Below are 27,664 nucleotides of genomic sequence, written 5' to 3'. Positions count from 1 at the left end.
TCAAGTATACACCAATTGATCAAAATCGACTCAATAATTCTACATTGCTAAAAGTATGAGTTTTCAGCAGGGCTTGTTTTAGATCATTTCCACATATTGATGAGTTCATGTAATGTTAGCTAACTTAGTTTACTTGGCACACAGGCAACATTTTCCTCATTCTATCAATCAGATGATTCCATATACAGTATAACCTTCTAAGGCAAGGAATCATTAAATTTACTTCGCTCCCCGCTTACCTGTCTCCCCACAACCTTAGCACCACATTCTACTGTGTCTAGAATGCCCTGGTAATCTTTTAACACTGTACACCCTAATGGCCCTAATGGCCTTCCTTCATTTTTCTACCAACAAAGTGTCTAGCTACGTTTTTCGGAAGCTAGAAAAAATTCGCGAATTTCGCCCGGAATCCTTGGATTTATACCAGTAGAAGTTTCCTATCAGGACTTCTTCTCTTCCAGGGATCCTTTCCAGCCTGATAAGTATCCTTTTCTTGTAGGGAAGGGTGTTTTTGGGGGCTGTTTTCATTGTACACTCTCGCACATGCGTTCGTTTTTTCTTACGTAACTTTTTGTGTAACAGGTAGTAGTTCTGCGAAACTACTTTGTTCATTGCCTATACCGCCTTGTTTACGCGGATAGGCATGTATTTTCGTATGTACATGTGTTTCAGCTTTTCTTACTTTCATAAGATGTGTTGCTTGTTTCATGTACTTTCGTTACTTCTTACGCTTTTTGCGTGGGTTTGCACCTTGTAGCGTTTTTTGTAGCGTTGCCTTTACCGCCTTGTTTACGCGGATAGGCATGTTTTCTTCGTATGTACTTGAGCTCAGCTTTTCTTGTTTTCATAAGATTTTGCTTGCTTCATGTACTTTCGTTTTCTTACGCTTTTGGGTGGGTTTGTCACCCTTGTAGCGTAATTTGTAAGCCTCGTTCCGCTATCCCCTAGTTAGTCGGGATAGTCGGTTCGTTCGTTGTTTCTCATGTTAAGAGGGGAGTAACCTTGTTTTCATATATCGTCGTATATTTTCATGTTCTCTCCCGTGGTGGCTACGTGCGTTCCCTGAGTCTCATGACTTAGGACGTACCTCGTAGCCTTGTTCCCCCCTCCGCGGGTTCGCGGAGGGGGGTTCTCTCTCTTACTTGTTCGTTCTTCAAAGTTTCGATGCATATATGTTAGTTACGTTGCTTCCATTCAGTCGGAAGTTGTTCACCTTGTAACGTATCTTGTAAGCCGCGAGCCCCTAGCGGGGCGCGATGTTGTTAGACGTAACTCTACTCTCTGTTAGCCTACGTCCCACCCCACTTCCTCCTCTGGGTGTTTTCGTTGTTATACGTTAGACTTTTCCAATATCTCTCCTTAATGTGGGTGTTTCAGACATGTCTAGAAGCCACCTCAAATGTGTGAATTGTTCACTGTTCCGCCCGGGTCGGGCGTGGGATGACCACGATCTCTGTCCTAAGTGCAGGACTTGTAGTCGCAGAGACCCTTGTTTGGTCTGTATCGTTTTCACACCGACGCAGTGGCAACATATCGATACCTGGCTAGAAGGCCAGGAGAATCTAGACCGATCACCAAACCCACACGGCCCCTCTGGAGAGGGGGTCGTAGGAGAGTCAGAGGACGAGGAAGTACGAGAGTTGGTGGGAGTAGAGATGGAGAGAGGCCAGGAGAGGGCCGGAGAGAGAGAGAGAGAGAGAGAGAGAGAGGAGGAGAGAGAAAGAGAAAGGGAGGAGAGTTTGCCACCCAAGGTGCCGGCGTTGTCCGGAAGTAACACCAAGGGCAAGGGCAAGGCTTCGGCCAGCAAGAAGCCCATAAGAAAGACGACCAGAACGGACAGTCCGTCCGGGTCGCAGAGAGCGGCACCCGTTGTGGTGCGCGCTAAGAGAACGGCTCAGGAGAGCCAAGGTCCGGCGAGACCTCAGAGGGAGACCGGAACCGAGATTCCCCTCCGACGCAGAGATCGATCCCAAAGCCGGGAACCAAGACCACGATCTACTGCTGGGTCCCCAAGACGGGGCAGCAGGGGCAGAAGCCCAACACGACGATCCCCTAGACGGATCCCAGCTCGGTCCCACAGCCGGGAGCCGACGGACCTAACTACTGCTAGATCCCAACACCACGGGAGCAGGAACAGGAGCCCGGTCAGACGACCGCCTAACCCGAGCCTGAGCCGGTCCCGTAGTCGGGAGCCGAGGAGAACGCCTGCTGCCAGGTCCCCAGAACGGGGGAGCAGAGGCAGAAACGACCCTCAAAGGGACAACCGACCCCAGTCCAGGTCACCCCGGAGAAGGGAGAGACAGTTATCTCCACCCTCCGATGAACGATCACCTTCCTCTGACGACGGGTTCCGAAAGTCCAAGAGGAGACGCCGATCCCCAGGACGGCGACAGGAGGAAGAGCCAGCGTGGATGACACGACTGACAGGCCTCCTCCGCCCCCTACTGGAGGGAGAACATCTGAGACCCAACCCAGACACCGGGGGTCATGGACGACCCACGGAAAGTCCGGCGAGAACCCCACGATCTTTCCGGGGCGAGGATGTACTGGATTGCAGGGCTTCAGCAAACCTGTCCGACCTGGAGGACGAAGTCGACCATTCAGACTTCGGCACCAGAGAGGAGACCTTCCCCCGCTTCCCGGAGGAAGAAGAACCACCTATGTCAGGAGGCACTCTACCTCCAGAGCTCACAGCTAGAGCCGCGGAGATTTTCCGGAGGCACCTAGGGTTCGACGAGCCGGAGCTTCAGCCACAGCGCCCAGCTCGAGTTTCCAAACTCACTTCCACAGGGGAGGCTTCACAGCGCCCAAAGTCCACTATGCCAGTGGATCCCTCCTGTTATGACAGATTTGAGGCCGTCGCAGAGAAACGCCGATGGACGGCATTCCCAGCGAAGGCGGAACGGGCCGTCAGAGTCCCAGAGGAAGTGTGGAAGGAGTTGTTCAAGTGCCCCTCCATCCCTCAGGAGGCAAAAGAGAAGCTGAGGGCAGACCAGGGAGCGTCGTCATCGTCTTCCGCTCACATTTTCAAGCATCAGGACCAGCGGAAATTGGACGACCTGCTGGTAGATTTTGACACGGCAGCAAGAGCCGGCATGAAGTTCACCTCCGTCCTCATGCTCACGGCGGAAGTCCTCATGCGATACCACCAACAGCTCCCCCAAGACGAAGGCCAGGTCACAAGACCAGAGACAGGCCAGCTTCTACTCATGTTGAGTCCGCTGGTGCGACTAGCCTTTGATCAATTCGCCAGGGTGGCAGTCCGCTCAGTGAAAGCCCGTCGCGAGAATGTCGTCTCGTCAATCAGGTGGCCCTCCATCGAGGCTAAGACCCGGATGCTTTCCCTCCCGTCCCTTGGGGACGATCTCTTCGCTGGGAGCTTCCAGCAGAAGCTGCAAGAGGAAGTTGCAAGGAGAGAGACCCTCGCAAAGTCAGAATTCCGGTCATCGGAAAGATCCAAGCCGAGGCCCCAACGACCGAGGGAAAGTAGACCCTCAAGGGGCAGAAACCAACCCCCCAGACAGTCAGGAAGAGGCGCCCCTCGGGGCAGGGGTCGTGGATCCTTCAACCGGCCCTCGCGGCCTTCACGCCCATGGGTAGCACGGGGAGCAAACAGAGCTCCGCCTTCATCCACCAGACGTGACAACGACCGCTCCTCCAGACCGTCGTTCGCCGCTCGGCCCTAGGGGTGCCCACCTCACCGCGGAAAAACCGCCGGTGGGGGGGAGACTTTCAAACTTTTCCCACCTATGGGAAACTATCACCGGGGACAAGTGGGTGTTGGATACTATCGCAAATGGCTACAGAATAGAATTCACCTCCAGCCCACCCTTCGGGGGCGGAGGAAGGCGAACACCGACACCCACGGACCCCGTCCAAAAATTGGCTCTCGAGGGGGAGATTGCGGCCCTGCTGGCCAAGCAGGCAGTTATAGAGGCGCCGGAGGGGACAGGACCCCTCTTCCGGTCGTCCTTCTTTCTCACACCAAAACGGGACGGAACCTGGCGTCCCATCTTAAACCTCAAACCCCTCAACCAAAAGTTTGTCAGGCCAAAACGATTCCGCATGGAAAACCTACATGTTGTCTTACCCCTTCTCAGAAAGGGCATGTGGGCGGCGACCGTAGACCTAAAGGACGCCTACTTACACATTCCACTGCACAGGGAGCATCGCCGCTACGTAGCCTTCCATTACGACGGCAGAGACTACCTCTTCAGGTCCCTCCCGTTCGGGCTCTCCACCGCCCCGAGGGTATTCACCAGAGTAGCAGGAGCGACAGTCTCCTTTCTAAGAAGGAGGGGAGTTACCCTATACGTGTACCTAGACGACTGGCTAGTAGTAGGCAACTCACAGTCGGAGACAGCCGACAACGTCTTCAAGACAGTCAGTACCCTCCAGGAGCTGGGGTGGATAGTCAACGAGGAGAAGTCCCGACTGACCCCCACCCAGACCATCCAGTTCCTGGGGGCAACAATCGATTTTACAACCGGGGTTGCCAGACCGTCACAAGAGAGGATAGACTCAGTCGTGGGTACCACGAACCTTATCCTGACCAGTCAGACATCACCATCCCGTACCTGGCTCCAGGCCCTAGGGCTCATGGCGAGCATGGTCGACCTCGTCAGCCTCTGCAGGTTACACATGCGTCCCCTGCAGCTGCACCTTCAACAGTTCCCAGGCTACAACGACCTGCTCATGACCACACCGATCAGCAAGTCGGAAGAAGCCACGCAACACCTACAGTGGTGGAACACACCGAGGCTCTGGAACCAGGGAGTTCCCTTTACCTGCAACCTCCCGATGACCTCGGTCACAACCGACGCCTCGCTCTCGGGATGGGGCGCCCACTGGGGCAATCGAACAGCCTGGGGAACGTGGTCAGTACAGGAACAGTACCTCCACATCAACGTCCTCGAAATGCTGGCAGTTCAGCGGGCTCTGGAAGCCTTCCACACTCAAGTCCGGAACACCCGGGTCACCATCTTCTCAGACAACACGACGGTGGTGGCCTACATCAACAGACAGGGCGGCACCAGATCAGACAAGTTGTGCCGTCTGGCATGGGAAGTACTCACCACAGCCTCAGATTCCGGCATGGTCCTACGAGCCTCACACATAGCCGGAAAGGACAATGTGATGGCCGACGCCCTATCCAGGGGACATCTCGACCCCAACGAGTGGACCCTCTCACAACAGACCTGCGACAGGATCTTCCTCAGGTTCGGCAGACCCTTGATCGACCTGTTTGCGAGAGGGGACAACAACAGGCTGCCCACCTTTTGCTCCAGGGGATTCCACCCACAGGCCTTTCACATAGACGCCATGTCCCTGTCATGGGACGGACTGGACGCCTACCTATTTCCACCTCTCTGCATGATCAGCCAGGTGCTGAGGAAAATCAGGTCCTCCAGGGGGAGATTCATCCTGGTGGCCCCCTTTTGGCCACGCAGACCTTGGTTCGGGGAGATCCTCCAACTCCTCGCGGACATACCAGCAATCCTTCCAGACACGCCCCATCTGCTGTCCCAGAGACGGGGAACGCTAGCCCACCCAGATATCAAGGGGCTACGACTAGTTGCCTGGAAACTGTCAGATCTTCCCTCAGACAGAGAGGACTTTCAGAGCCAGCTGCCGCGATGGCAGCCAACGCCAGGAGAAGATCCACTATTGCGACTTACGATTCCCGCCTGCGGAGATTCGGAGGATGGTGTCAGACTAGACAGGCTCTGCCTACCGACGCCTCTCTAACCACGGTCGCCGACTTCCTGCTCACATTATTCCAAGAAGGCAAGCAGGTGTCGACGATCAGGAATTACCGCTCGGCCATCGCCGCCATCCACCGGGGTTTCCCCGACGGCTCAACGCCAGGCAACAACAGAGAAATTGCCCAGCTACTAAGGGGTATGGCGAACAAGCGCCCACGAGTCCGACGCCTCGCCCCCTCCTGGGGACTCTCAGCCACGCTGCACGCCCTGACTAGGGCGCCTTACGAGCCTATGGCACGGGCATCTCTAGCGGTTCTTACCAAGAAGACTCTGTTCCTGATCGCCCTAGCCTCGGCAAGAAGGAGAAGTTGCCTTCATGCGCTTTCCACTAAGAGAAACCACATTCGGTTCGAGAACCAGGGGGTGCGGATGGTCCCAGACCCATCCTTTATCGCCAAGAACCAGGTCCTAAACTTCCTCCCGGGGGACATCTTTATCCCGGAGATCAAGACCGCCTCCTCGATTCCCGAGGACAGACTGTGGTGTCCTGTTCGAGCTCTCAAGTGGTACTTACACAGGACGGAAGCTCTCAGAGGTACCTCGACGTCCCTCTTCATTCTCCCTCGAGCGCCTTACTCAGCGGCCTCGAAAGATACCTTGTCCCGTTGGCTAGTGGAGACCATCCGCCCTTTTGCCACAGGGCCAGACAGACCAAGGGCCCACGATATCAGGGGTGTCGCTGCTTCGACAGCCCTGTTCGCAGGAATTCCAGTAGAGGATATACTCAAGGCGGCGGCTTGGAAGACTCCAACCACTTTCGTCGCCTGCTACTTATCGGACACTCTACAGGCCGAGTCAGCATTTGGTCGCTCGGTGTTGCGAGGTCTGGGTGGTCCTAGGTCCCACCCCTCGGGCCTCCCACCATCGGGCAGTGCCACTCGGTGCTAAGGTTGTGGGGAGACAGGTAAGCGGGGAGCGAAGTAAATATAATAAAACTTACTGGTTTATATATTTACGAGTGACCCGCTTACCTGTCTCCATTTCCCGCCACCCTCCCCCGAGGGAGGTGGGACGCAGCCGGACGGAGGAGCGGTCGTTCGACCTGACTTTTTACTCCGAGCGTTCTCGTCGATAGACACCACCACCTTCGAGGTCGCCTTTGGCTGCTTGTCTATCGGTGAGTGTTGCTTCTTTTTGGTCTAGCAGGTTGCTAGCGGGGATTTTTTCCTTCTCGGCGAGCTCGGCGGGTGGCGGGGTTTACCCGCCACCCCCCCGAGGTCGCGTCAGGGGCCACTTTGTGGGAAAGTGGTCTCAAAATGAAGGAAGGCCATTAGGGCCATTAGGGTGTACAGTGTTAAAAGATTACCAGGGCATTCTAGACACAGTAGAATGTGGTGCTAAGGTTGTGGGGAGACAGGTAAGCGGGTCACTCGTAAATATATAAACCAGTAAGTTTTATTATGCCTGCTGGTGTACTGGTTTCTTAATTAATTGAGATGTCTTGCTTTAGAAAACTTGAACACCTTGTCAAGGCTGTCAACAGCACTCTTAGACCAGGACTTGTGAGACAAAATATGCCACAATAATCTTGCTGCATTCATAAAATGTTTAAAATTCAGGCTTTTAGGAATGTTTCTTCATTAAAGGGTAAGCATTATTTCAAACTTCCCCCCCCCCCAAACTTGCTCAACCTCCCTTCACCCTTGGTTGCATCCCCTATGATCGACTACCTGTTTTGATATTTTGTTTTAATTTTCTTCCCTTCACAGTAAAACCATTACCAAATTTGGTTTCTACTAGACCTATAGAGTCACCTTCTGTCATCTTACTGCTAGCATTCCTGGCTGCCATATTCCTGGTGCTCATCATTCTGTCTGCTCTCCTCTATGCTCGTAAACATTATAAAAGGTAAACTTTGACCTTTAACCTCTGTTTTCTATAATTTTGTCAGTCATCTTTGAATTAAAGCTAATGACCAAATGGTACCATCGTTTGAGCTTGGGGGGGGGGGGGAGGGTGGCGGATAGTTTAAAATAAGTTCATTAAATTGTTGTAGTTTAAACTCACTGTGTGTCAAACTTACTTTCATTGGCACAAGGAAACATTTCTCAAGTTGCATGTTTGGCACCACTCAGTAGGAGGAAAATTTACTTCGCTCCTCGCTAACCTGTCTCTCCAAACCTTAGCACACTCATTCTAGAATGTCCTGGTAACCTTCTTAACACTGTGCACACTCTATGTCCGGCCCCTCTGGTCAATGCCCTTCTCATTCTACCATCCAAAGTGCCTGGATGTTTTCAAGTAGATTGTTTCCTTCGGATTTTGTCTGTTTGGCACTACTCAGTAGGAAACAAAATATAAATATATATATTCTGGTTATTGAAATAACATTGAAAGTGTCCTTGATAGTTTAATTTATAATACAAGATTTAACTGGTGAGTTGTTGCTCAGAAAGTTAAAACAATTTGGAGAAATTTGGCACAAAATGTATTACTTGCATTAGTCAAGTGATATGTACAGTTGTTGTGATGTCTGTGTATGCATTTGTCTGTTTTTATTTGTTTGTCTTATCTGTCCATCAAACAGTTGAAGGATGTCTCATGCAGAGTATTGGACCAATGGGGCTTGCAGATTGTCAAGTTCTTGTACATACTGGGAAATTAAATTAACTCTACAGTTCATGTAGATGAAAGGTCAAGAGGTCTTGTGAATAACATTAAATTATTTCTGTGAATTTCAGTCCATTTGCTCCAGGAGGTTTTGACAATAATTTGTTCAATTTGAGGTGCAATGTACAGTTGTACGGTGAAAAGGAAATGCAATGTCCTTTTAAGGTCTTTGGAGTCAGAATTGAAACTGTTTCGGGTTAAGTAGTTTCAGTAGCTGATTGTTACCCACCCTGGTTGATTGTCGACAACCACCGTAAGTTAGAATTACTCTCTTGAGGATGTTATAAGTAGTCAGACCAAGATGTCAAAGGTCATCTGAGTTTCCAGTTGGTTCATGAAAGCAGAATTCAGTCTGTGAAATCCAGAGCCTTGAACAAAATCTATTGATAGATGGCGAAATGCTGTTAGTACCCGTACTTCGTCACTGTACTACCCTTAGCAATCCCTCGAACGGATGGCCAGAACTCCTGTGTCCCATTTGGTTGCTGTAGGTGCCATTTTATCAAGTTCTTGCCCATTTCACTTTTAACATATCGATCAAATGTCTGAGAACATGCTTAAACCGAAAGTGTGGAAATGAAAATGGACACCTTCCTATCTATTTTATTTATGCACATGTTCCCTCTCAAAAAAAGTGACATAGGTGCACTTTCAAAGTTTGAAAATTGCAGTCATGCCCTTTTGGAAAGCCGTAAAATGTTTGTTGTGCCCCGTCATTTCAATACAGTAAATGCCAACAGCAATTTGTAAACATGGCATAAATTTGCCGTGCCCATATCATTCACTAAATTAGATTTTTCCAACACTTTAATTGTTTCCCTTGATATGTACATATACACAAGTCAGTTGGGTACATTGTTCTTATCCTGCATTAAAGTTCATTCCACTTCATCACTTTGATATCCCTATCGTAGCCCTGGTCCAAACTGCTTTTGAAAGCTTGTTTACAATTTTAATAGTGAACTTTTTATTTTGTTTTTAATATTTTTTTATATTTTTTTTATATTACATTATTTTTGTTTATATTTTTTTATGTTTTGTTTTGTTATATTATTTTGTTTTTTTGTTTTTAGATTTAATGACAAAACCAAATGTTTGCTTTTTACTGACAGAAATCACTTCTCACAGCCAGATCATGTAGAGTTGCCTCTCAACAATATCGTTGTGATTCCCATTCCCAGCCAGGATCAAGGCAGTGGTGAGTTTGTAGAGTAATATCCTTAACAATATTGATCCAACAGCAGTATGGAGAGTGCATAGAGTTACATAGTTATTTTGATCCCATTATCAGTTGGGATCAACACTTGTGTGTGTATAGTTATCCTTAACAACAATATTGATCCAATAAACAGTATCATGATCCTCTTAGCGCTGGACACTAGTGAGTGCACAGTTATGACAGTGATGTGATCCCATTATCAGTTGGGATCAACACTTGTGTGTGTATAGTTATCCTTAACAACAATATTGATCCAATAAACAGTATTGTGATCCTCTTAGCAGCTGGAGAGTAGTGAGTGCACAGTTATCACAGTGATGTGATCCCATCATCAGTTGGGATCAACACTTGTGTGTATAGTTATCCTTAACAACAATATTGATCCAATAAACAGTATTGTGATCCTCTTAGCAGCTGGAGAGTAGTGAGTGCACAGTTATCACAGTGATGTGATCCCATCATCAGTTGGGATCAACACTTGTGTGTGTATAGTTATCCTTAACAACAATATTGATCCAATAAACAGTATCATGATCCTCTTAGCGCTGGACACTAGTGAGTGCACAGTTATGACAGTGATGTGATCCCATCATCAGTTGGGATCAACACTTGTGTGTATAGTTATCCTTAACAACAATATTGATCCAATAAACAGTATCATGATCCTCTTAGCAGCTGGACAGTAGTGAGTGCACAGTTATCCTTTGTAAAGTCGATCCATCAGCAGTGATGTGATCCCATTATGAGGTGGGATCAGACTGGTCACACTTTCAAACCTTTAATAATATTGTGATCTCATTACCAGCTTGGATCAAATCATGGGTAAATGTGGATGTCCACATCTGAGAAAACAAAAATATTATCCATGTAGCACTTCTATAAGAAATTATTTCTAGTAAGAATTCAAGTGAAACAAGAGCTTCCAGTGGATTGTGCTAACATTAAAAGCAAGGTCGAGTTAAACCTGAAGATTTGTGTTAGTACAATGAATCTCATCAGCTTTAACTCTTATCAAGGTTACATTAGCAAAAACTGAAGAAAATCTGTCATTTAAATTATGGCTCCTGTGTATGTTAGCATGTTGTGCTTGTTACTAAATGTGACAAACATGATTGATTGGTTTACAACTTGTCATCACTGAATGGAATGATTAATCACAGAAAGATTGCTATAATATCAACGTCTCAATTCCATCTGTTTCATGTAGGTTTGTTAACATTTCATGCGAACGAGGTCCAACTGCTGCTTTTGACACAGCAGTCAAGAAGACTTACACTCTAGCAGCTCTTTTTGGTACAACATTAAAAAAACAAAATAAAGGAAGGCAAAGTTGACAATCTTTTCATCAAGGCAAGGAATTCTCACTGGCTTTTAAAATAGTTACAGAGGGGAACAGTCAATATCAAAATGACTTGAACCCTTACAACTCTAAATCTGACGTCAGGGCTGCCTTCCGACCTAGTTTCCAAATATCACCCTCTTATTTTTTTGTTTCCGTTCACTCCTTGATTCTGTGATTGCAGTTTGAAGTACTTCTGCTCTGTATCCTCTCCACTTGTTATCGCCGATGTTTTTCGTGGTCAAGGATAAGGAAGCGCTGAAGTAAAATCGCTCGCCCCTCGGCGGAGGAAGCTCTCTCTCTCCCGAATAATTACTTTTATTAGCAAACGGGAAACTGAAGAAGAATATTCACTTCTGCTCTAGATTTATGAGAGAGTTGATGTAAATGATTTTTTGTATTCTGATGATCTTAGTCTTTGGTTGGGAATGCTTCTCGTGATGTTTAATGTTGCAAGAAAAATTCTCTTAGCTATCATCGTTGAAGAGATGGTTACGTATTAATGCAAGGTACAAGTGTCTGATCGCTTGTACGACACACGATACAAGAGTACTCTCATACTGTGACCTACAACATTACCATTGTTGTGCACAGAAGGAATGTGAAGGGGGTGTGACACAGTCATAAAAATGATTGCGAACGAGGATTGTACAAATGGTTTGATGTTACAGTCACATGGAGCACATTGGGTCATATGGTCTGTATTTTACCTCTTGACCGGACTTGCTCGATTCCACCAGACTCACCACTGTGTCAGCCAGTCACCAGTCAATGAAAGTTGTTGACTGTTAACAGAAGTTTAGTGCTTCAAAGTTAATCTCTCCAAGGAAAAATGGCATTGATTGCAGGTCATAGTCTCTCATTTTTATAACTGGCTTTTAAGATATTTGGTATAAAAAATTTTGGAACATTTTTGTATAAATGTGAAAAGGAAGTTAACTCCTTAGTTTTGGCCCTAATGATAATCCTTTGTGTAGTAAGTTTTAGTACCTTCGTCAAAACTGTTCTTCTAGCTCCAGTTAACCTAAGGGCAGATGTGGCAGAAAAGGGTTAAATCTAGTGTAGGAATATGAGAAGGGGGGGGGGGGGAGGAACAAACCTTGGAGGAGGAGTGGAACATGTGACTTTGATTTGAGGGGTAAACCACAAAGTTTACCAAACTTTGCTACAAAAGTGATCCTCAGTGCATTCTGTACCACAAATTCCAATTATTTGAATGTTTTCCTCCAAAAAGGGCAATTTTTCATTATATTTCACTTAGGTTTTCAACATTAGGGCACAGTACTTAACTACAATATTATTTACAGTTTTAAACAAAATGCCCTTTCTTGAGTGAGCTTTGCTGATTAATGTTACCATTGGAATATATTTAAGAAGTGAAGCGTGCGTCGTGCTCGTCTGTTTTTCTTGGTGATTTTATTATCAGTTAATATGCTCAAGTCGCCTTTTGCTAACAAAAGGTGCAAAAAGTGACAGATGGAGCTATTCTTAATTGGATAATCACAAAGTCTGATAACCCAAATGCTCTTGAAGCATGTGCTATTCTAGTCTCAATCTTTTGGGGAAGCCTGATTTTTATCAACACCCTTCATCCAATGTCTTGCAGCATGCACATTGAAACAAGATACTTGGTAGTTAAGTTAAAGTGGAGGTTAACCAACAACATTCTCTGTGACATACTTTGAGATAAATTTTAATTGGTCTTTCACGTCGTGAACATTTGTAACACTTTGGGATGGGAAACAACAAAAGTTGACAAGCTAGTGTTCAGCGTGTGTGGTACGTATTGTAGTTGACAGTGTATATGTCACATTGCAATGTTTGACCAAACCATCTGTTCTATGTCCTATTTTTTGTCGTCTCCGTAGGTGAGCCTGAATTTGTCGCTGCCAACACACCTCTCGTGGAGAGTGAAAACACAGAAGAGCATATATCAAACTCTTTCCGAAGGCCGAAAGATTCAGAAAATGCCAGCGTACCACTGATGAAACCGAACCCCCGCAAATCTACGAACTTAGACGTGGATGCCCAGCGATTCTACACAAAAGAAGCCGGTCAAAATCTTGACAATTTCAGTAAATTACCAAAGGGTATAAAATTGAATAGAAATATCTTTAATGAAAAAGAGGCTCTGAACAAGGACAAGTTTAAGACTTCGAATTACGAAGAGCCGATTGATGTGAAAGCCGTCAGTCTTACTGGAGACGATGATTTAAAGAAAGAAGTTTCGAAAGATTGGAATGCAGGTGAGAAAGACTTCAGTCGCCAGGGGGGCTCCTCTCGTAGAGCGGCCGATGGGACGGAGAAGCCCACAGACTCTGGCTTTTGTGAGGGTGCCGTTGGGGGTTTAGAACCATCAGATTGTGCTACAGGGGGTTACGAGAAGCTCGCATCGGGCAGCGAAGAAGACTCTGGCAATAGCGACTCTGAGGCCAAGGGAAAGAGAAACTTTCCAATCTATGCTCAGGTCGACTTCGATGACAAAGATAAATCGTCCGAGTACCAACATTTAGGACATTCTTTCGATAGAGAAGCAGAGACCGGAGATCCTAGTTACTCCCGGTTAGGGATAACAGTACCGAAAGGGTACTGTAAACTGAACTACGAACCAAAGAGGAATCCCGAGAGGAAGGTGGTAGAAGAAAATCAATATGATCAATTGAGAAGAGATGACAATAGTGATACAGAGTAACACAAGGCATCTTCTTGTTACTAGATATATATGTTAATGTATGGTAATATATGTTAATATATGTTTTAAATGCTCCATACTGACTGTTTCTCAGTGATTTGGAGGTGGGAATTGAATTGGATGGTGAGATATGGTTGCTGATGAATGAACCAGTGGGGTACCTTACAGAGAAAAGAAGTGTACTGCCATGACTGAACTTAAAGCCAGAAGAACTGCTAGAAATGGTTCTACCATTAAATGGAAGGAATCAGTAGAAGATGTATAGAGACATACAGATGTTAATTTTGTGCCTTCACTGCTACAGACTTGTAGCTGAAGGTTTTAAGAAGACTGAGTGAAATCATCTCATCAGAATACTATCTTTTAAAGGTGCTCTGTGATATAACATGCCTTTGGTCCTAACTCTGACCTTTTTCCCTTTTTTTATTCAAAGGTCGACTCAAATTTGCAGGACAACAGGTCTTAAAGCAGCTTTTTGAGTTGAATTTTGTCATTTCTTTGGATACTCTTTGATACACAGATACCCACAGTGAAATGTAGGTCGTTAGCTTGACTGGTTGACTTTCAATTCAAGTAGTGAAGTTTAAGTCGAAATTTGTTACAGTTTCCAGCCCTTTAGCCCTCTGCATGTTATTCATATTGTAATAGCAAAATGTTGGGGATATTTATCCAATTCATTTGTAATCTGCTGATTAAATTATCTTCTGTCTTAGTTTGATTAGTTTTAATCTTCTTCTCAGTAATGCTCATTTGGTTGCCTAAATATTGGCAAACAAATGTCAAAAGCTGTTCTTGAAGTGAAACATTAAGTTATAAACTTTTATGTAAAATGTCGTACTGTAAACATTGTGGTTGCTCAATCAACAGTTTCTGTAGAAATTTATCAGATACTAGATAGCACAAAGTATTGCCTGGCCTCCCATGTATGGACAACATACACTGGAAGGGACGGAGCCTAGCCGTCCCATTATATGGCATTTCTTCAAAGTGTAGCCTCCTTTGCATGGAAGGAACACACTAGAAGGTACAGAACCTATCCTCCCCATTATAAGGAAACCTTGAATATTGAGTACAGAGCCTAGAAGTCCAATCATGTCAGGAAACTTACTAGATGGTTCTCAGCCTAGAATGCTGTGTCAACAGAAGAAAAAATACTAAGAAATTGCATTGTTTCCGAGTTTGTTTACCTCAGACTTCAGTGTCTGAGAATATTTCATGGATTGAAACAAGAGACCCCACACTTTTTCAAATTAAATAGATAACATAGTAACTACTGCATGGAAACACATTCATATGAACAACAGGAATGATATTGATACAGCATATCAAACAAAGCACTGTCTGTCTAAATAACGATCTTCAGGTATCGCACCTATGAATAATACCGCTACAGTGAGGCCATAGAGGAGATTGTAAATATCATGTTAGCTGCATTCCAGGGCTATTGAACCAGAACTGAGGAGTAATTGTGATGTGTTGTTACATGAGCAACCAACAGTAAACATTTCGGTGGCAGCAAATGTAAGGGTTTTCATTGTAGTAGTTTCTGCACTGAAGTGTTTCACTTTAAACTTAACTGAAACGGTTATTTTTGGGGGAACATTGTGTGAATTGTTCTAGTATCCTGGCTTTGAAAACTTGTACTTTTTGTTGTTGCTCTATCTGTTGTTGCACCATAATGGGTGAACACACTTCAGAGGTTTGAAAATACTTCATACCACTCACTATTATTATTATTAATCACTATCATTATTATTTATATTGAACCTTGCCACCAAATTGTTGGATTACGAACTAACTTCAAAATCAGTGAATTAAAGTCAAGTTTAACTTCTTATTGCTGATTTAATAGTTTAATTGTTAAATAATTAAACTATTACACCTAATTTATGACAGAAATGTAAACTCTCTCCATCCCCATGTTGTCCTACAACTTCCCTGAAACCTTTATTGGTATCATCGCATTTATAGTAGCGTCTACAGCTGTGTTATCTGGTAGCAGCTGTTGTTTTGAAGAGAAGGGTATATGTCAGGCAGTGGAGATATATTATGACAACATCCATTGCGAGGATTTTAAGATAAATCGGCACTTCAAAGTATTGTAACTTATCAACGGAGTCAGATTGATGTCAATGACACTTTACCGAAAACGTTCAAAAATCTTCAACCTGTATAGAATAAAATGTCTTCCGATATAAAGATATGCAGAATTCTTTACCATTTGCCTTCCGGTGCTTGCAAAAAAAGAGAAGATTGTTTTAATGTGCGGTTTGTTTTTTACTTCTTTAGTTTCTACTTCAGTTGTTTCTTTAAAAAATAAATATCCTTGCTTCAGGCTGGGGTTAAGAAATTATGTGTGGTATCAGCTCTATGTGCTTCCATCGATGTATTTAGATTCAGTTTTATTTATATTTCCTTCTGTTTTTATGCGGTTTTTATTTTTTCTCCTTTTCTTTCCCTTCACTTTTGATAGTTTTCAATTTTATCTCTTGTTGTGAATTCAACATCACCAGTGTTTTGAACACAAGAATGAGTGCTATGGCGCCTCCACCGTGTACATACAGTATGCTTTATCTAAGATTTGCAATAGTTTAAACCGCAGTGGAATACTGCATGTGTGTTTCTGTAATATTTAACTTTAACAATCACAGATAGAAGTAGCTGAAATAGGTGTTAAACCTCAACCTCTTGTGCCTGGCACTGCATTTTAAGAATTTTTTTTTTCCTTCCTAGTTTTGCTTGTCCATTATAAGGTTTCATCTGTATTTGGCCATGTTAGTGAATGTCATTTTTAAAAGAACGTTGAGGCAGTGGTGAGGTTATAAGGGTGCTATTGGGGGCTCCCCCCCCCCCCTATCTCCCGCATGTGTCAAAGTCCCCTAAAAAAAAATATATTCATCCATACAAAAATGACATACAAAAATACATGACTTACACAAGGTTTAAGGTTTCTAATTGCCCAGAGGAGGGGGAAGGAGAAGGGGGAGGGGGGGAACGGGAGCCCACATATCTATGTGTGTGAGTGCACAGACTGTCTACCCTGTATTATCCTTGGTATGATGTAATAGGTTATTGGCTGTAGTGACATAATTGTATTATATTGGTCAGAACAAGCTACTGATTCCCTCCACCATATCTGACCTTTTCACACCTTGAATATTAAACAAGTGACTTATACTGGCAAAGACTATTGGTGTATCACTTAGTAGTAGCCACTCTTATAACCAGCTTTGGGGATTATATTAATATATTTAATCTTTAATATAAATCTAATTTCACCTGAAGTTTCATGAAGTTCTACCTAGAAAACAAGAATCCTCTATCTTCAAAACAGTTTAACATTTGAATCGAGCAAATGTTATGAACCTTTTAGTTTTTTCCAACAAAATTAAAAGAAATGAAGCTGATTTTGTAATGGCCAATCGGATGACACATCCTGTCGATGAAATTGAAACCTTAGAACAATAGACGAGTAATTAATTCTTGATATTGAAATGCAAGTGACTTGTGGGCTTCAGTTGTGTAATGAATAAATTTAGATTGTATAGATACTGTCATTTACTTTATCAAATTACTGAAAAACATGTAACAAAGTACATTATGTATGTGTACACCAAATTGACAGCTTCAAAGAATTGTTTGTCCTCAACTGTGTTACTACAGTGGAGAAGAAAACAGCATAATAATGGCCTTAGTTTTAATCATCCATTCTTTTGAAATATTTGAAAATTTAAAATTAGTGCAGCAATTCTAGTTCTTACAACAGACAAGGGGGGAGGGATGGGGGGGGGGGTGGTTTCAGAAATTGAAAGGATCAGTATCTTGTGATGAAATAACAGGATATTATTAAACTGTTCATACTTTACTGTTACTTCAAAATTCATTTGCAACTAGACAGTTGTACATAATATTGCTGTCTTTAAATTTCCTTTTTTTTTATTTAATTGTCTTCTTTTTTTTTTTTTAAATAATTGATTGACATTAATTCTTCATCTTGACTGTAAATATCGTTATCATTTCATGCTTTTTTGAAGCAAACAGCCAAAGATTACTGTATTGCATAATCTTTTATATAATTTTTCGAATCTTTTTTCCCTTTTCTTTTCTGACTTCATCATTTCTCATGCTTGTTTTTCTTAAGTCTTGAGGACATTCTTGTTAATTGCCCATTTATTCAGTTGTCAGGCACTTTTCACATCTTTCATGCAATCCTGTGTTTTCATGAAAGAAGAATCAACCTAGTTTGCTGCATATTTGTATTTTAGGGATACAAAATTAATTATGTCAAATTTTTAACTTTTAAAAAACAAATTATTCGTTTTCTCTAGCCTTACCTTTTTAATCAAACTTGAAATAAATAACACTGTCACTAGATTACCCCCGTTTTGTACTTACAATGGCTGCATATGAAGAAAGAATGCAGGAATTAGTTGGCATAATCCACTGAATGATTTCATTCAAAGCTGGTTAGTCAAATCATCAAGAAATGTTTTGACAAACCTTTTTCAAATTTGATGTTTTCAGATTGGGCTTATCTCTCACCACAGTACTCACCAGAAAACCTTTTTATCACTAATTTGAAAGTTTATACTCATTTTTATTTTCTAATGGCAATCGTTGATGGATGCATTAAAGTATTACTTTCAGTAAAAATTAATTTCGATATAAAAATAGCAGACCATTATTATAGCAATTTCCTCTTGTGCAGGTTACAATACAAGACTTTAGTTAACCTTCCAATAAATATATATTATTAATATTATGAATATTATTTCCCTTTCATCAGTCGAAGTGGCTGGACTAGCTAGTGTAGTGCCGATTTTCTCAAGTCAGAGCTTCGACCACATGCTGGGTGACTAGTGTGTGTGTATGCGTATTACCGCTATTCTAGGATGGATATTGCTCACGGGCTTCGCCATATTTAACTGGAAAGCGTAAAGGTGGGGGGAAACTAAGAGTACATTGTAGAGGTAAACGTTCCGTCGGAAATGCGTCAAAGCTTATTATGGTTGTTTTCTGCCCGTAGGAGATCAGCAGATCAACAACCCCATAAGCAGCGATTTGACGCTGGTAAGCCAATTTCCTTCGTCTCATCTGCAAAATATGATTCAAAAAATTTATGCGAAAGAAAAAGACGAAGTGTTTTCTGTTTTCTGCTTGACGTATATTTCAGAAAGGTGAAAGTGCCTCTGATCTGTCAGTTGACCTAATTTTGTTTTGTTTGTGCAAGAGAAATCTTAATGTTTTTCTTTACTACTGAGAGAATTAATTGACCTTTCAGCAATCATTTGCGTATTCGAGGATTAGGGTGTTGTCTGTTGAAATTATTTTCTTTGGAAAATGATTGCATATGGTTTAGTTGACAAACAGTTGTTTAATTATAGTGTTATTGCCTTCTTTTATCATCTTTATGTCTTTATTTTTTTCTTTATTGTTTTCTGTTTTTTCTTTTATGTATAACATTTTCCATTTTGAGCACTTTACTTAGGTCAAGGATATCAATCTGTATTGTTTTATGAAGGCGTTTGTATTGAACTTAACCATGATTTTTGAAAGAGTTGTTTTAATGAGCGTGAGAATGATCAATGGGGAGTACTGGATAATTGTACATTAATTCGTTCTTTTATAAACAAAAAAGTTACTGCCAGCAATATTATTGGCTAATGCACACTGCAAATAGAATTCAGAATTGCGAAATTTGATACAAAATATTGTCACGTGTTTTTGATATGAATGTTACTTTGGAAATATTAAAGAGAAAAGTTCCAATTGTCTTTGTATATTTGGGTATTATTTATGTTTGTTGACATTAATTCCTAATTTCAGCTGATGTACATTGGTGTAATAGTGCAACGGGGTTAGAAATGAGGGCAAATATACTTCATCGGTTTTGAGTTAACTGACTGATCACTGACGTCATCGGCATTGTAACACTCGTTTCTGTTTACAAGGAGTGTTGGTATACAACCAAACGGGACGAGAATTGAGTTCAAATAACTATAGTTATAGTAATGACGTAGCGGACTGTATGTTACGTTTGTGATGTAATCAAGGCAAATATGAAAATAAACAATAATAGGGAAAATTGCACAATTTTCAAAAGATAACGTAGTAACTAATTTAATGAATTAAGCAATAAAATGTGAAAGGCAGTATTGAGATAAATTGGGGGCGTACTGTAAATACACGTGCGTGAAAGGACACTTCCGGCACAATATAATTAACAAAAGGATAATACCCCCTACAAAGGTGTTGAATAAAAGAATAAATTAAAGACGCAGGTGTTTCAATGACGATGAATGTTCATGTGTTCAGCTGACTCCTAATGTACACCTTTATACTACGGTGATCTAAGAGCTGTGATTTTAGTAGGTTTTTAATGTAAACAAACACTACGTCGCGTTTTGACGTGTGGAGACCGAAACAATTAGTAACTGGTAGTATCAGTTTGAACTTTGTTCTCCCGGCATTTTTTTCGGGCCTTGTTTTAGAGACCAACTTTATCGATGATTACCGGACTGCAGTAGCTATAAATGGAGAGAACTTTCAATTGAAAGTATAAGAGATACATCATACGAAAGGATTTTGAGGAATAATTACACACCTGGCTAATGGGCACTAGTAATGGATCGTTGGATGCTATCATTTATTATTTTTCTCAATTTGGAATTTGGAACCAGTCATTAGCCTCCTGCCGGTGAGTACCTTCATTCGTTGCTGGGTGAAAGGCTGATACATTTGGGACAAATTAACTCGAATCCTTAAGTTATTTATCGCTTGTTATACCCTGTGAGGAGGGGAGGGGCTGGAACAGGCCCTTAGCCAGCCTTCGTGATGTGAGGGGTCGGGGACAAATACAAATTTTTCTCCTCATTTAAGGAGCCAGATAATTTAAATCTCAGTAATGGTATGGAAGCAGAACTTTACTCCTGACGGCAGCTGTATGGTTCCTCTAAACAACCCTTTTTCTTATTATTGAGGGAGTAAACCGTGGCCTGAGTGGAGGATCGACATTCCATTTCCAGTCCACGATCAAGCTGATTTTTTTTAACAGGCGTATAGGCTAACTGTATGAAACGTACGTTCAAATACAGCATTCAATGTCTTAGTCGCAATGAATACTTGTTCGAAGTAGACGGGATGAATCGTTTAATGTGAATGAGATAAGCAACAAAGAAGCTTGGTAATGCATGGGTTCAATTATGACACACTTAAGACTTTTGACTGAAGAAAAGATTTAACCCATTGGTATGCAATTTCCTTAGATGTATCTTCGCTGATAGTGGCGCAGTTTCAATACCTTTTATGACGGATTACGGTAAAGGCTATAGTACAGATACAAAAGAGTGGAATGCATCTGCCATTCACTTGCATTGATGTTATTCACACACACACGCACACACACACACACACATATATATATATATATAAATATATATATATATAAATATATATATATATATATATATATATATATATATATATATATATATATATATATATATAATTATTTATAATCAGCGTCTAGTCTTCCTTGAGGGAAACATCCAAGCTGATTCCAATGATTCATATCTTTGTTAAAATAAACCCCAAAATGCCTTCAAGCCTACGAATCGTATTACAGCATATTAGATTTTGCAGGATGTTGAATTGCGCATGCGTCATTTGATCTATTCCTCTCATGCCTATAAAGAGGATACATGTAGAGCTAGTCCCATTGACGTCAATACCAAGTATTGACAAGGTCTTCTTTTATTAATCTGTAATCTCATCCCGTATCTTGAGGCAGGACGGATGTTGATTATAAAGTTGTTATGTTTTCTTTATATTTTCGGAAGACTGCGTTTTTTTATGCCAGTGATAATATAATCAGATATCTCTGTACTACTTAGAATACATGCATGTACAAGACACTCAGATGTGTCAGAAAGAAGGGAAAGAATATACTATGGATACAAACTTAAAAACGGGCGAATCATTTAGAGTAAGGATATATGCAACTCCAGACCACCGTTTCGGGATGTCTTTATATTTATAGTCATATTTTGTCGTCAGTATACTTGTCAGTTTATTTTCTTGTTCAAGGTTCTGCATGTTCTTCCTTAGTCATATTTCTTGTCTTTTTTCTTTAACTGAAATTTATTGTCTATTATCTCCGTTGCCGATGTGTTACCTTTGGATAATTATCCACACAGCTGAGGTCAAAATTTGGAGTTAAATCGAATTCGCTTCCCGTTACATTATCCGAAAGATTCCGCTGCATAATTCACATTCTATTAATGAATAATTAACATTTAGTCATCAGCAGCTTATAGGTTGCTCCATATCTCCAAACTCACCGAGGATTTTTGCAATGTGTTCAGTCAAGTATAACATCCCGTTATATGCTTTTTTTTCACTAAAAGATGGCTGTATATAACCAGGGATAAGTTAGCGACTTTCTTTGCTTCCAAAATATTTGGCCCTAGATACTTTTGTTTATTGATGGCAAGCCCAAGCGAACATTGTTACGACATCAAGAAATGCTTCTTGACTGGTTGGAATTAAACTCGAAAATTAAAGCTAATTAGCTTTAGTTTTTAGCAAAGAGATATATATTATCAACCTAAATCTCAGAGAAACAATAGGGAGTACTGTAAATATAATATGCTTCTTTTCCTTTATCATACCTGGAAGTCATACACTCAACATTTACATGAGGGACGTTTTATTACATTAGAGCTACACTAAGAAATTACCTTATACCGTATAAAGTACGGTATACATATAGATAATATTGACAAATAGACCTTTGATTTATGGAAGACATGGAATGAAATGATACATCGATGTATATACAAGGATGAATTTCAATGGTTGACAAGTGGGAAACGGGGTTGGTGGATAGTTTTAGAGAACCGAACTGGTCAAAATAACGTAAGTTATTTGTGCATTTCATGAAACATGTACACATTTCTTTTTCACGAATTCTTTGTTAAAATCATTTAGGCTATGTAGCCTAAAACCGGTAACAAACATTCAGACCCAGAAGAGAGAAAGGATGAGTCTTAAGAAGATGGGATGGAATAAGGTCAGGAGAGACGTGGCTTCATCGGCTCACCTGTCTACGTTTATTCCAAAGGCGTCAGTATAGTTTTATATTCTTTGCCTTTACGCTTCTTTTTTCTTGGCAACGTTTATTTGCTTCCATTCTTAATCTATTTCACGACATAAGGAAAGGATGTCACAATACCATTCCCTATTTTCCACAATTACTTAAGTCATCCTACATATAGTTGCATTCGTGGCTTGACAAAGATTTTTAGGCTTATCCTTTCATCCAAACGACTGAGTGATGTAAATTTCTTAGTTTGTAGGTAATATCTTATTCACAAGGGAAACCTTTAAGGCTAACACTCTCGAGTAATGTCATGACTATGAAACCAACTCAATATGAATTTACTTGAGTGGCCAAAATATGACCTTTGGAATGATGATCAACTGAAGATATCTTCAGGCGAATTAACGTAATTTATAGAGATCTGTAAAGCAACGATCGAATGCTCACAGGTTGACGATCACAATAAAGAGATTAAAATATAGCTATATGCGCAGTGCATTATGTATACCTATAACGTGTCTACACGTTCTCCTTTACATGAGGGTTTAAGACGAATTGGACAATAAATAGATATATCGTGTTCATTCCATATATGCACACACGTCGTCGTCATCTTAATCATCGTCATCATCGTCGTCGTCACCGTCGTCGTCGTCGTCGTCGTCATCATCATCAGTTTTTTTACGACGCTTAAGCGACCGCAAATGTGGGAGAACCCCGCAAGAGCTTATGGATTACAACTTACACGTAAAGTTAAATAGTATTGTTCATAACCGTACAATGTGCATCTCATTCAATATTGCATGCTACACGATTTGGCTTTCGGATGAGAAATGAAGTTCCCCAAAGTTGGTGACATTGACAAATCTAGCTTGGCAATCGAAAATAATAAGCACGATGCTTTACTGTGAACCATCAATTTCGTGAAACCGGGTATTTTTGTTAAGGTTTACAAAATAAAAACTTAATAACAGACAGATGGCACTGTTAATTGTATCTGTATTATTCTCCGAAATGGATATTGTGTCTCTGTTTTAGGTCGTTAGTTTACGTTTATGTGTTAATCGCAACTGAAATAATGTTCTAAAACCAAACTCCCAACTGAAAGGAGATTATTGTAGTTTACTTTGTAGAATTAGATTTTGCGGCAATACTATACTTTACAGGGTTAAAATCATTCAAATGTCACATGTTATTCTGAAAATAAACCAAATAACTTTTAGTCTGTCTGTAATATTGAAATTAAATTCCCTTCCACCAATACAAATAGAATAATCCACGTAAACCAATCGACCCGTAAAAATATATACTTTTAGTGATATTAACCTAGCATAATTGTATTATTGTGGAAACGTTAAGGTGTAACTGATATGTTTATATGTTTCCGTAATTAATTTAATAATTTTGATTAGTCACTATTTTACAGTATAAACGTTAGTAATTCGCAATTACAAAATGAAGAACTCTGCGATCTTGCTCATCATTTACAAACAAATTGAGTTATTGTTTACCAAAATATCATCAGTCCAACAATGAACACCATATATTCATTAATTTTCTCCCTCCTAACATTCAACAATCATCTGCACACAAAAAATGTTCAATAAAATATATCGATATTATTAAAGCAACAATTTTGTTTGCCACAGAATTAGGACAGTTCTTACTTTTGATCTGAATAAGTCAATATTTTCCAACAAACATATTAAATCGATGTAATGTGAAAAATGATCAATTGAACGATTTACTGCAAAACTGAGTCGAGTGAGCACCTAATCCAACATACTTCAGAAAAATGTTGAAAGTGAGTATAGGTTGTCATTTACATAATTTACAAACTCTTGCATCACCAAACTCCAGTAAGTATCATCTAACATTTCTAAGACAGTTGGTAACATATCGCAGTGAATATATTAGTATATTAACAACCACTTAGCATTTCCATCTGTGACAGCTGTTAATGATTACGTTTGTTAATTTAAAAAAAGGTGCAAAAAGCCTGCCACAGCTATTCGGAAGATGTTCTCTACGTTACTTCACTTGGTTTGTATCAAGGATAAATATCCCACTTTCGACTATTGCCTAAAATGTCAAACTAACCAGTATAACTATAACCTAAGTAGTTATTGATAAGCGGGAAAATCTACAGCAACAGATTCTTGAAAATAGGTATAATTCAAGTTAACCCTTATAGTAGGTTTATAGCACCAGTCTGGCAAAATGGTGTTATTCAATCGTATTTGATGTCGAGAGAAATTATGCTGCAAATGCAACTACTTGCATGGTTTTAAAGTAGGTGATCTAAGTCATGCGCAAGAGATCGATGAACGACTCGGAGGGGTATATCTTAAACGGACCAACTGTACTAATTGATAAATGGAACACACCAACATAAAGTGGTTTTACATCTGTGAGAGTCTTGAACTCATTATCTGAGAAAACATTCATAAAATAACGTATACTTTCATTACGAGGTTATCCTTGATAACTTCATATCTTCTCAAATCATGAGACGGACTTTAAAGAACTGTCGTAACAGTGTTGGTTAACTTTAGTTTTGTTCTGACCTCCGACTGACACTCCCTCAGGAAACGTAACAAAGGTTATCAATTGGTGGGATTTATCTCACTAAGATGATGCAGATGCGTTTACGTTGGTGTTTTGTTTAAGGTCGAATTTAGGCTAGTAGAGGTACAGTTTGCCGATATATGACGCCTTTTGTATGGTATACGGAATCACCTCGTTAAGAGGTTAAGAGGAACAAAGTTATCGAATGGTTAACTGCAGGTGCTATAATCTATGCTATAAATGCTGAACTATTAGCTCCTCCTCCCAAACGTTAGACTAATTTACGTCAATCAAAATGAAATCTTTTTCTGAAATTTCGTCATTTTATCCCAATTTTCAACTTGCTTTTGATTGGAAAGTGAAACAGTGTAAGTCGAAGTTTCGACGTCGGTTTTCAAAATAAGTTGTTTTATCTTTGAGTTTAGGCATGCATTTAGCTACTTTTTGGTTTCGATGATAATCGTAACATTTGCGTTCATAATGGCGTATATGTTTATGTGTGTGGGGGTGTGTGTGTGAGTGCGTTTGTGACGCCCAGCTTGTAAACACGATGTCTCAAGAAGGGAATTTCAGACCAATTTCATATTTAGTGTGTAGAAGTACCACCACCAAGTGGTGGGGGTCAAAGGTCATTTGGGGTAACCAGGGGTCAAATTGTGAAAACCTTGTAAACACGATATCTCAAGAAAAGAAGGTCAGACCAATTTCATATTTGTTGTGCAGAAGTACCACATTGTGTAATAGAAGCTCATTGTTTTTGGTGGAGTTCAAAGGTCATTTGGGGTCACCAGCTGTCAAATTGTGAAAACCTCGTAAACACGATATCTCAAGAAGAGAATCATGGGCAGACCTAATATTTGGTGTGTAGGAGTACCACATTGTGTAAAAGAAGCTTATTGTTTTTGGTGGACGGCAAAGGTAATTTGGGGTCACCAGGATTCGAACCTTGTAATCACGATATCTCAATAGTGGAAGCTTGGGCCGACCACTAATTTAGTGTGTAGAAGTACCACATTGAGTTGAAGAAGCCTTTTGTTTTTGGTGGAGGTCAAAGGTCATTTAGGGTCATCAGAGGTGAAAACGCGAAACCATTGTCAACATGTACACTATCACTATACATTACGTCAGATTCATGAAGAAAACTACTAATGTTACATCATCGAAACCACAATGCATTTTTGCATTCTGGTTATTATTTGCAAATATCCGTCTTCTATCTTTCTCTTTTCTTGATATTTTTACTTTTGTTGTCGGAATACTACATAAACTGTGCAATTTCGGGGATCCATCGAAATGTTGAATTTTCATGTCGAAGTGACGACACCCCTCCCCCCCCCCAACCATTCCTGCGCGGTAGTGATAGGGATAAGCTTTAGTGATAAGCATTAGTCTGAAAAGCCACATGGTTTTATCATGAATTAAATGACCATTTAAGTGCGATAATTTAAGTAAACTATATTTATATGTTGTTCTCAAGTGTACTTGCATAGAGGACTTATGTCTCAAACGCTACTTCAGTTGTAGTTCTGTAAGAGGGCAATTAGGCTCGCCCACAGATTGGTTCTTTGCTCACAACCGTTGTATATGTGTGTGCCTGACCTGTCAGTGTGTGCATATAACGCTATAGTTACGTATCGTAGCACGTTGTCAGTATACGAATTCGGCTAGTTGAGTGCTTCTTGACACATTTGGCGAGAATAAGTACCTCAGAAACTTCAAATGGACTGATAATGAAAGACTGATACATTTACTTTACAACTCCTAATTGTATCTGGAAGCACACTAAGCCACACTCGTTTAAAGTTACCAGCAATACAGAAGAAGACTTTACTAGAAAGTGGCAAAAGAATTCCTAATAATGAAGACAATTTTACTCATGTATTTTTATTGTTTTCGAATCTTTTTATTCTCTACAATGTAAATTACTGCTTTCAACCCCATTGGCATAGTAAATTGTGATTCATTGGCGACATATATATTTATATATCTATTTATATATATATTACACAAATAAAATTTGATAAGGCTTTTACTCAAGTAAAATGGCATAGAGATGATACTATTTATCTTCAAATGGTGTCCATGACAACAACAGAATGTATGATAGTACAGTAGGGTATATACCAACGATCGTAACATGAATAATAACATGGCGCTTTTATATATGGGTCGAAATAAAGGTAATACACTGAATTACTAAAAGCGAATCTGATCTACACCAAAGATATTTCAAACGATGTTCTTCGTTACACGAAGTGACGTCGAAGTCGTTAGTAATGCTTCAACAGCGAAAGCGTATACAACAGCAATATAACCTTCGTCATGAGTTTCACTTCAGAATGTCAAGAAAAGTATAAAAAAAAGTAAAAAA

General features: G+C 41.0%; 3 protein-coding genes across 8 annotated transcripts in view; all 3 read left to right on the top strand.

The window, feature by feature from the left end:
- Positions 1-19,307, top strand: part of LOC139966999 (uncharacterized) — a 52,284-nt gene extending 32,977 nt beyond the window's left edge. For 5 of the 6 annotated variants that reach the window (XM_071970561.1, XM_071970558.1, XM_071970556.1 and 2 more), the window contains 3 exons: positions 7,475-7,613; positions 9,488-9,573; positions 12,799-19,307. In XM_071970561.1, the coding sequence (XP_071826662.1) occupies positions 7,475-7,613; positions 9,488-9,573; positions 12,799-13,625 (1,052 nt within the window). In that variant the 3' untranslated portion in view covers positions 13,626-19,307. The remainder of the gene's footprint in view (positions 1-7,474; positions 7,614-9,487; positions 9,574-12,798) is intronic. The other variant, XM_071970562.1, reaches the window with a different exon arrangement.
- LOC139967000 (uncharacterized) lies at positions 215-3,940 on the top strand. Its single transcript, XM_071970563.1, has 2 exons — positions 215-482; positions 1,378-3,940. Exon 2 carries the CDS (start codon positions 1,380-1,382, stop codon positions 3,684-3,686), a length of 2,307 nt encoding a protein of 768 aa, XP_071826664.1. The 5' UTR covers positions 215-482; positions 1,378-1,379; the 3' UTR covers positions 3,687-3,940.
- A 236-nt stretch (positions 19,308-19,543) lies between the features above and the next one.
- Positions 19,544-27,664, top strand: part of LOC139967002 (ileal sodium/bile acid cotransporter-like) — a 57,526-nt gene continuing 49,405 nt past the window's right edge. The window contains exons 1-2 of the mRNA XM_071970568.1: positions 19,544-20,322; positions 22,614-22,748. Of these exons, the coding sequence (XP_071826669.1) occupies positions 20,237-20,322; positions 22,614-22,748 (221 nt within the window). The 5' untranslated portion in view covers positions 19,544-20,236. The remainder of the gene's footprint in view (positions 20,323-22,613; positions 22,749-27,664) is intronic.

This window comes from Apostichopus japonicus, chromosome 4 (genome assembly GCF_037975245.1).
Source record: "Apostichopus japonicus isolate 1M-3 chromosome 4, ASM3797524v1, whole genome shotgun sequence".
Classification (NCBI taxonomy): Eukaryota; Metazoa; Echinodermata; class Holothuroidea; order Aspidochirotida; family Stichopodidae; genus Apostichopus; species Apostichopus japonicus.
The sequence above is the reverse complement of the archived record's forward strand: the minus strand, read 5'-3'. Positions and strand labels throughout refer to the sequence as shown.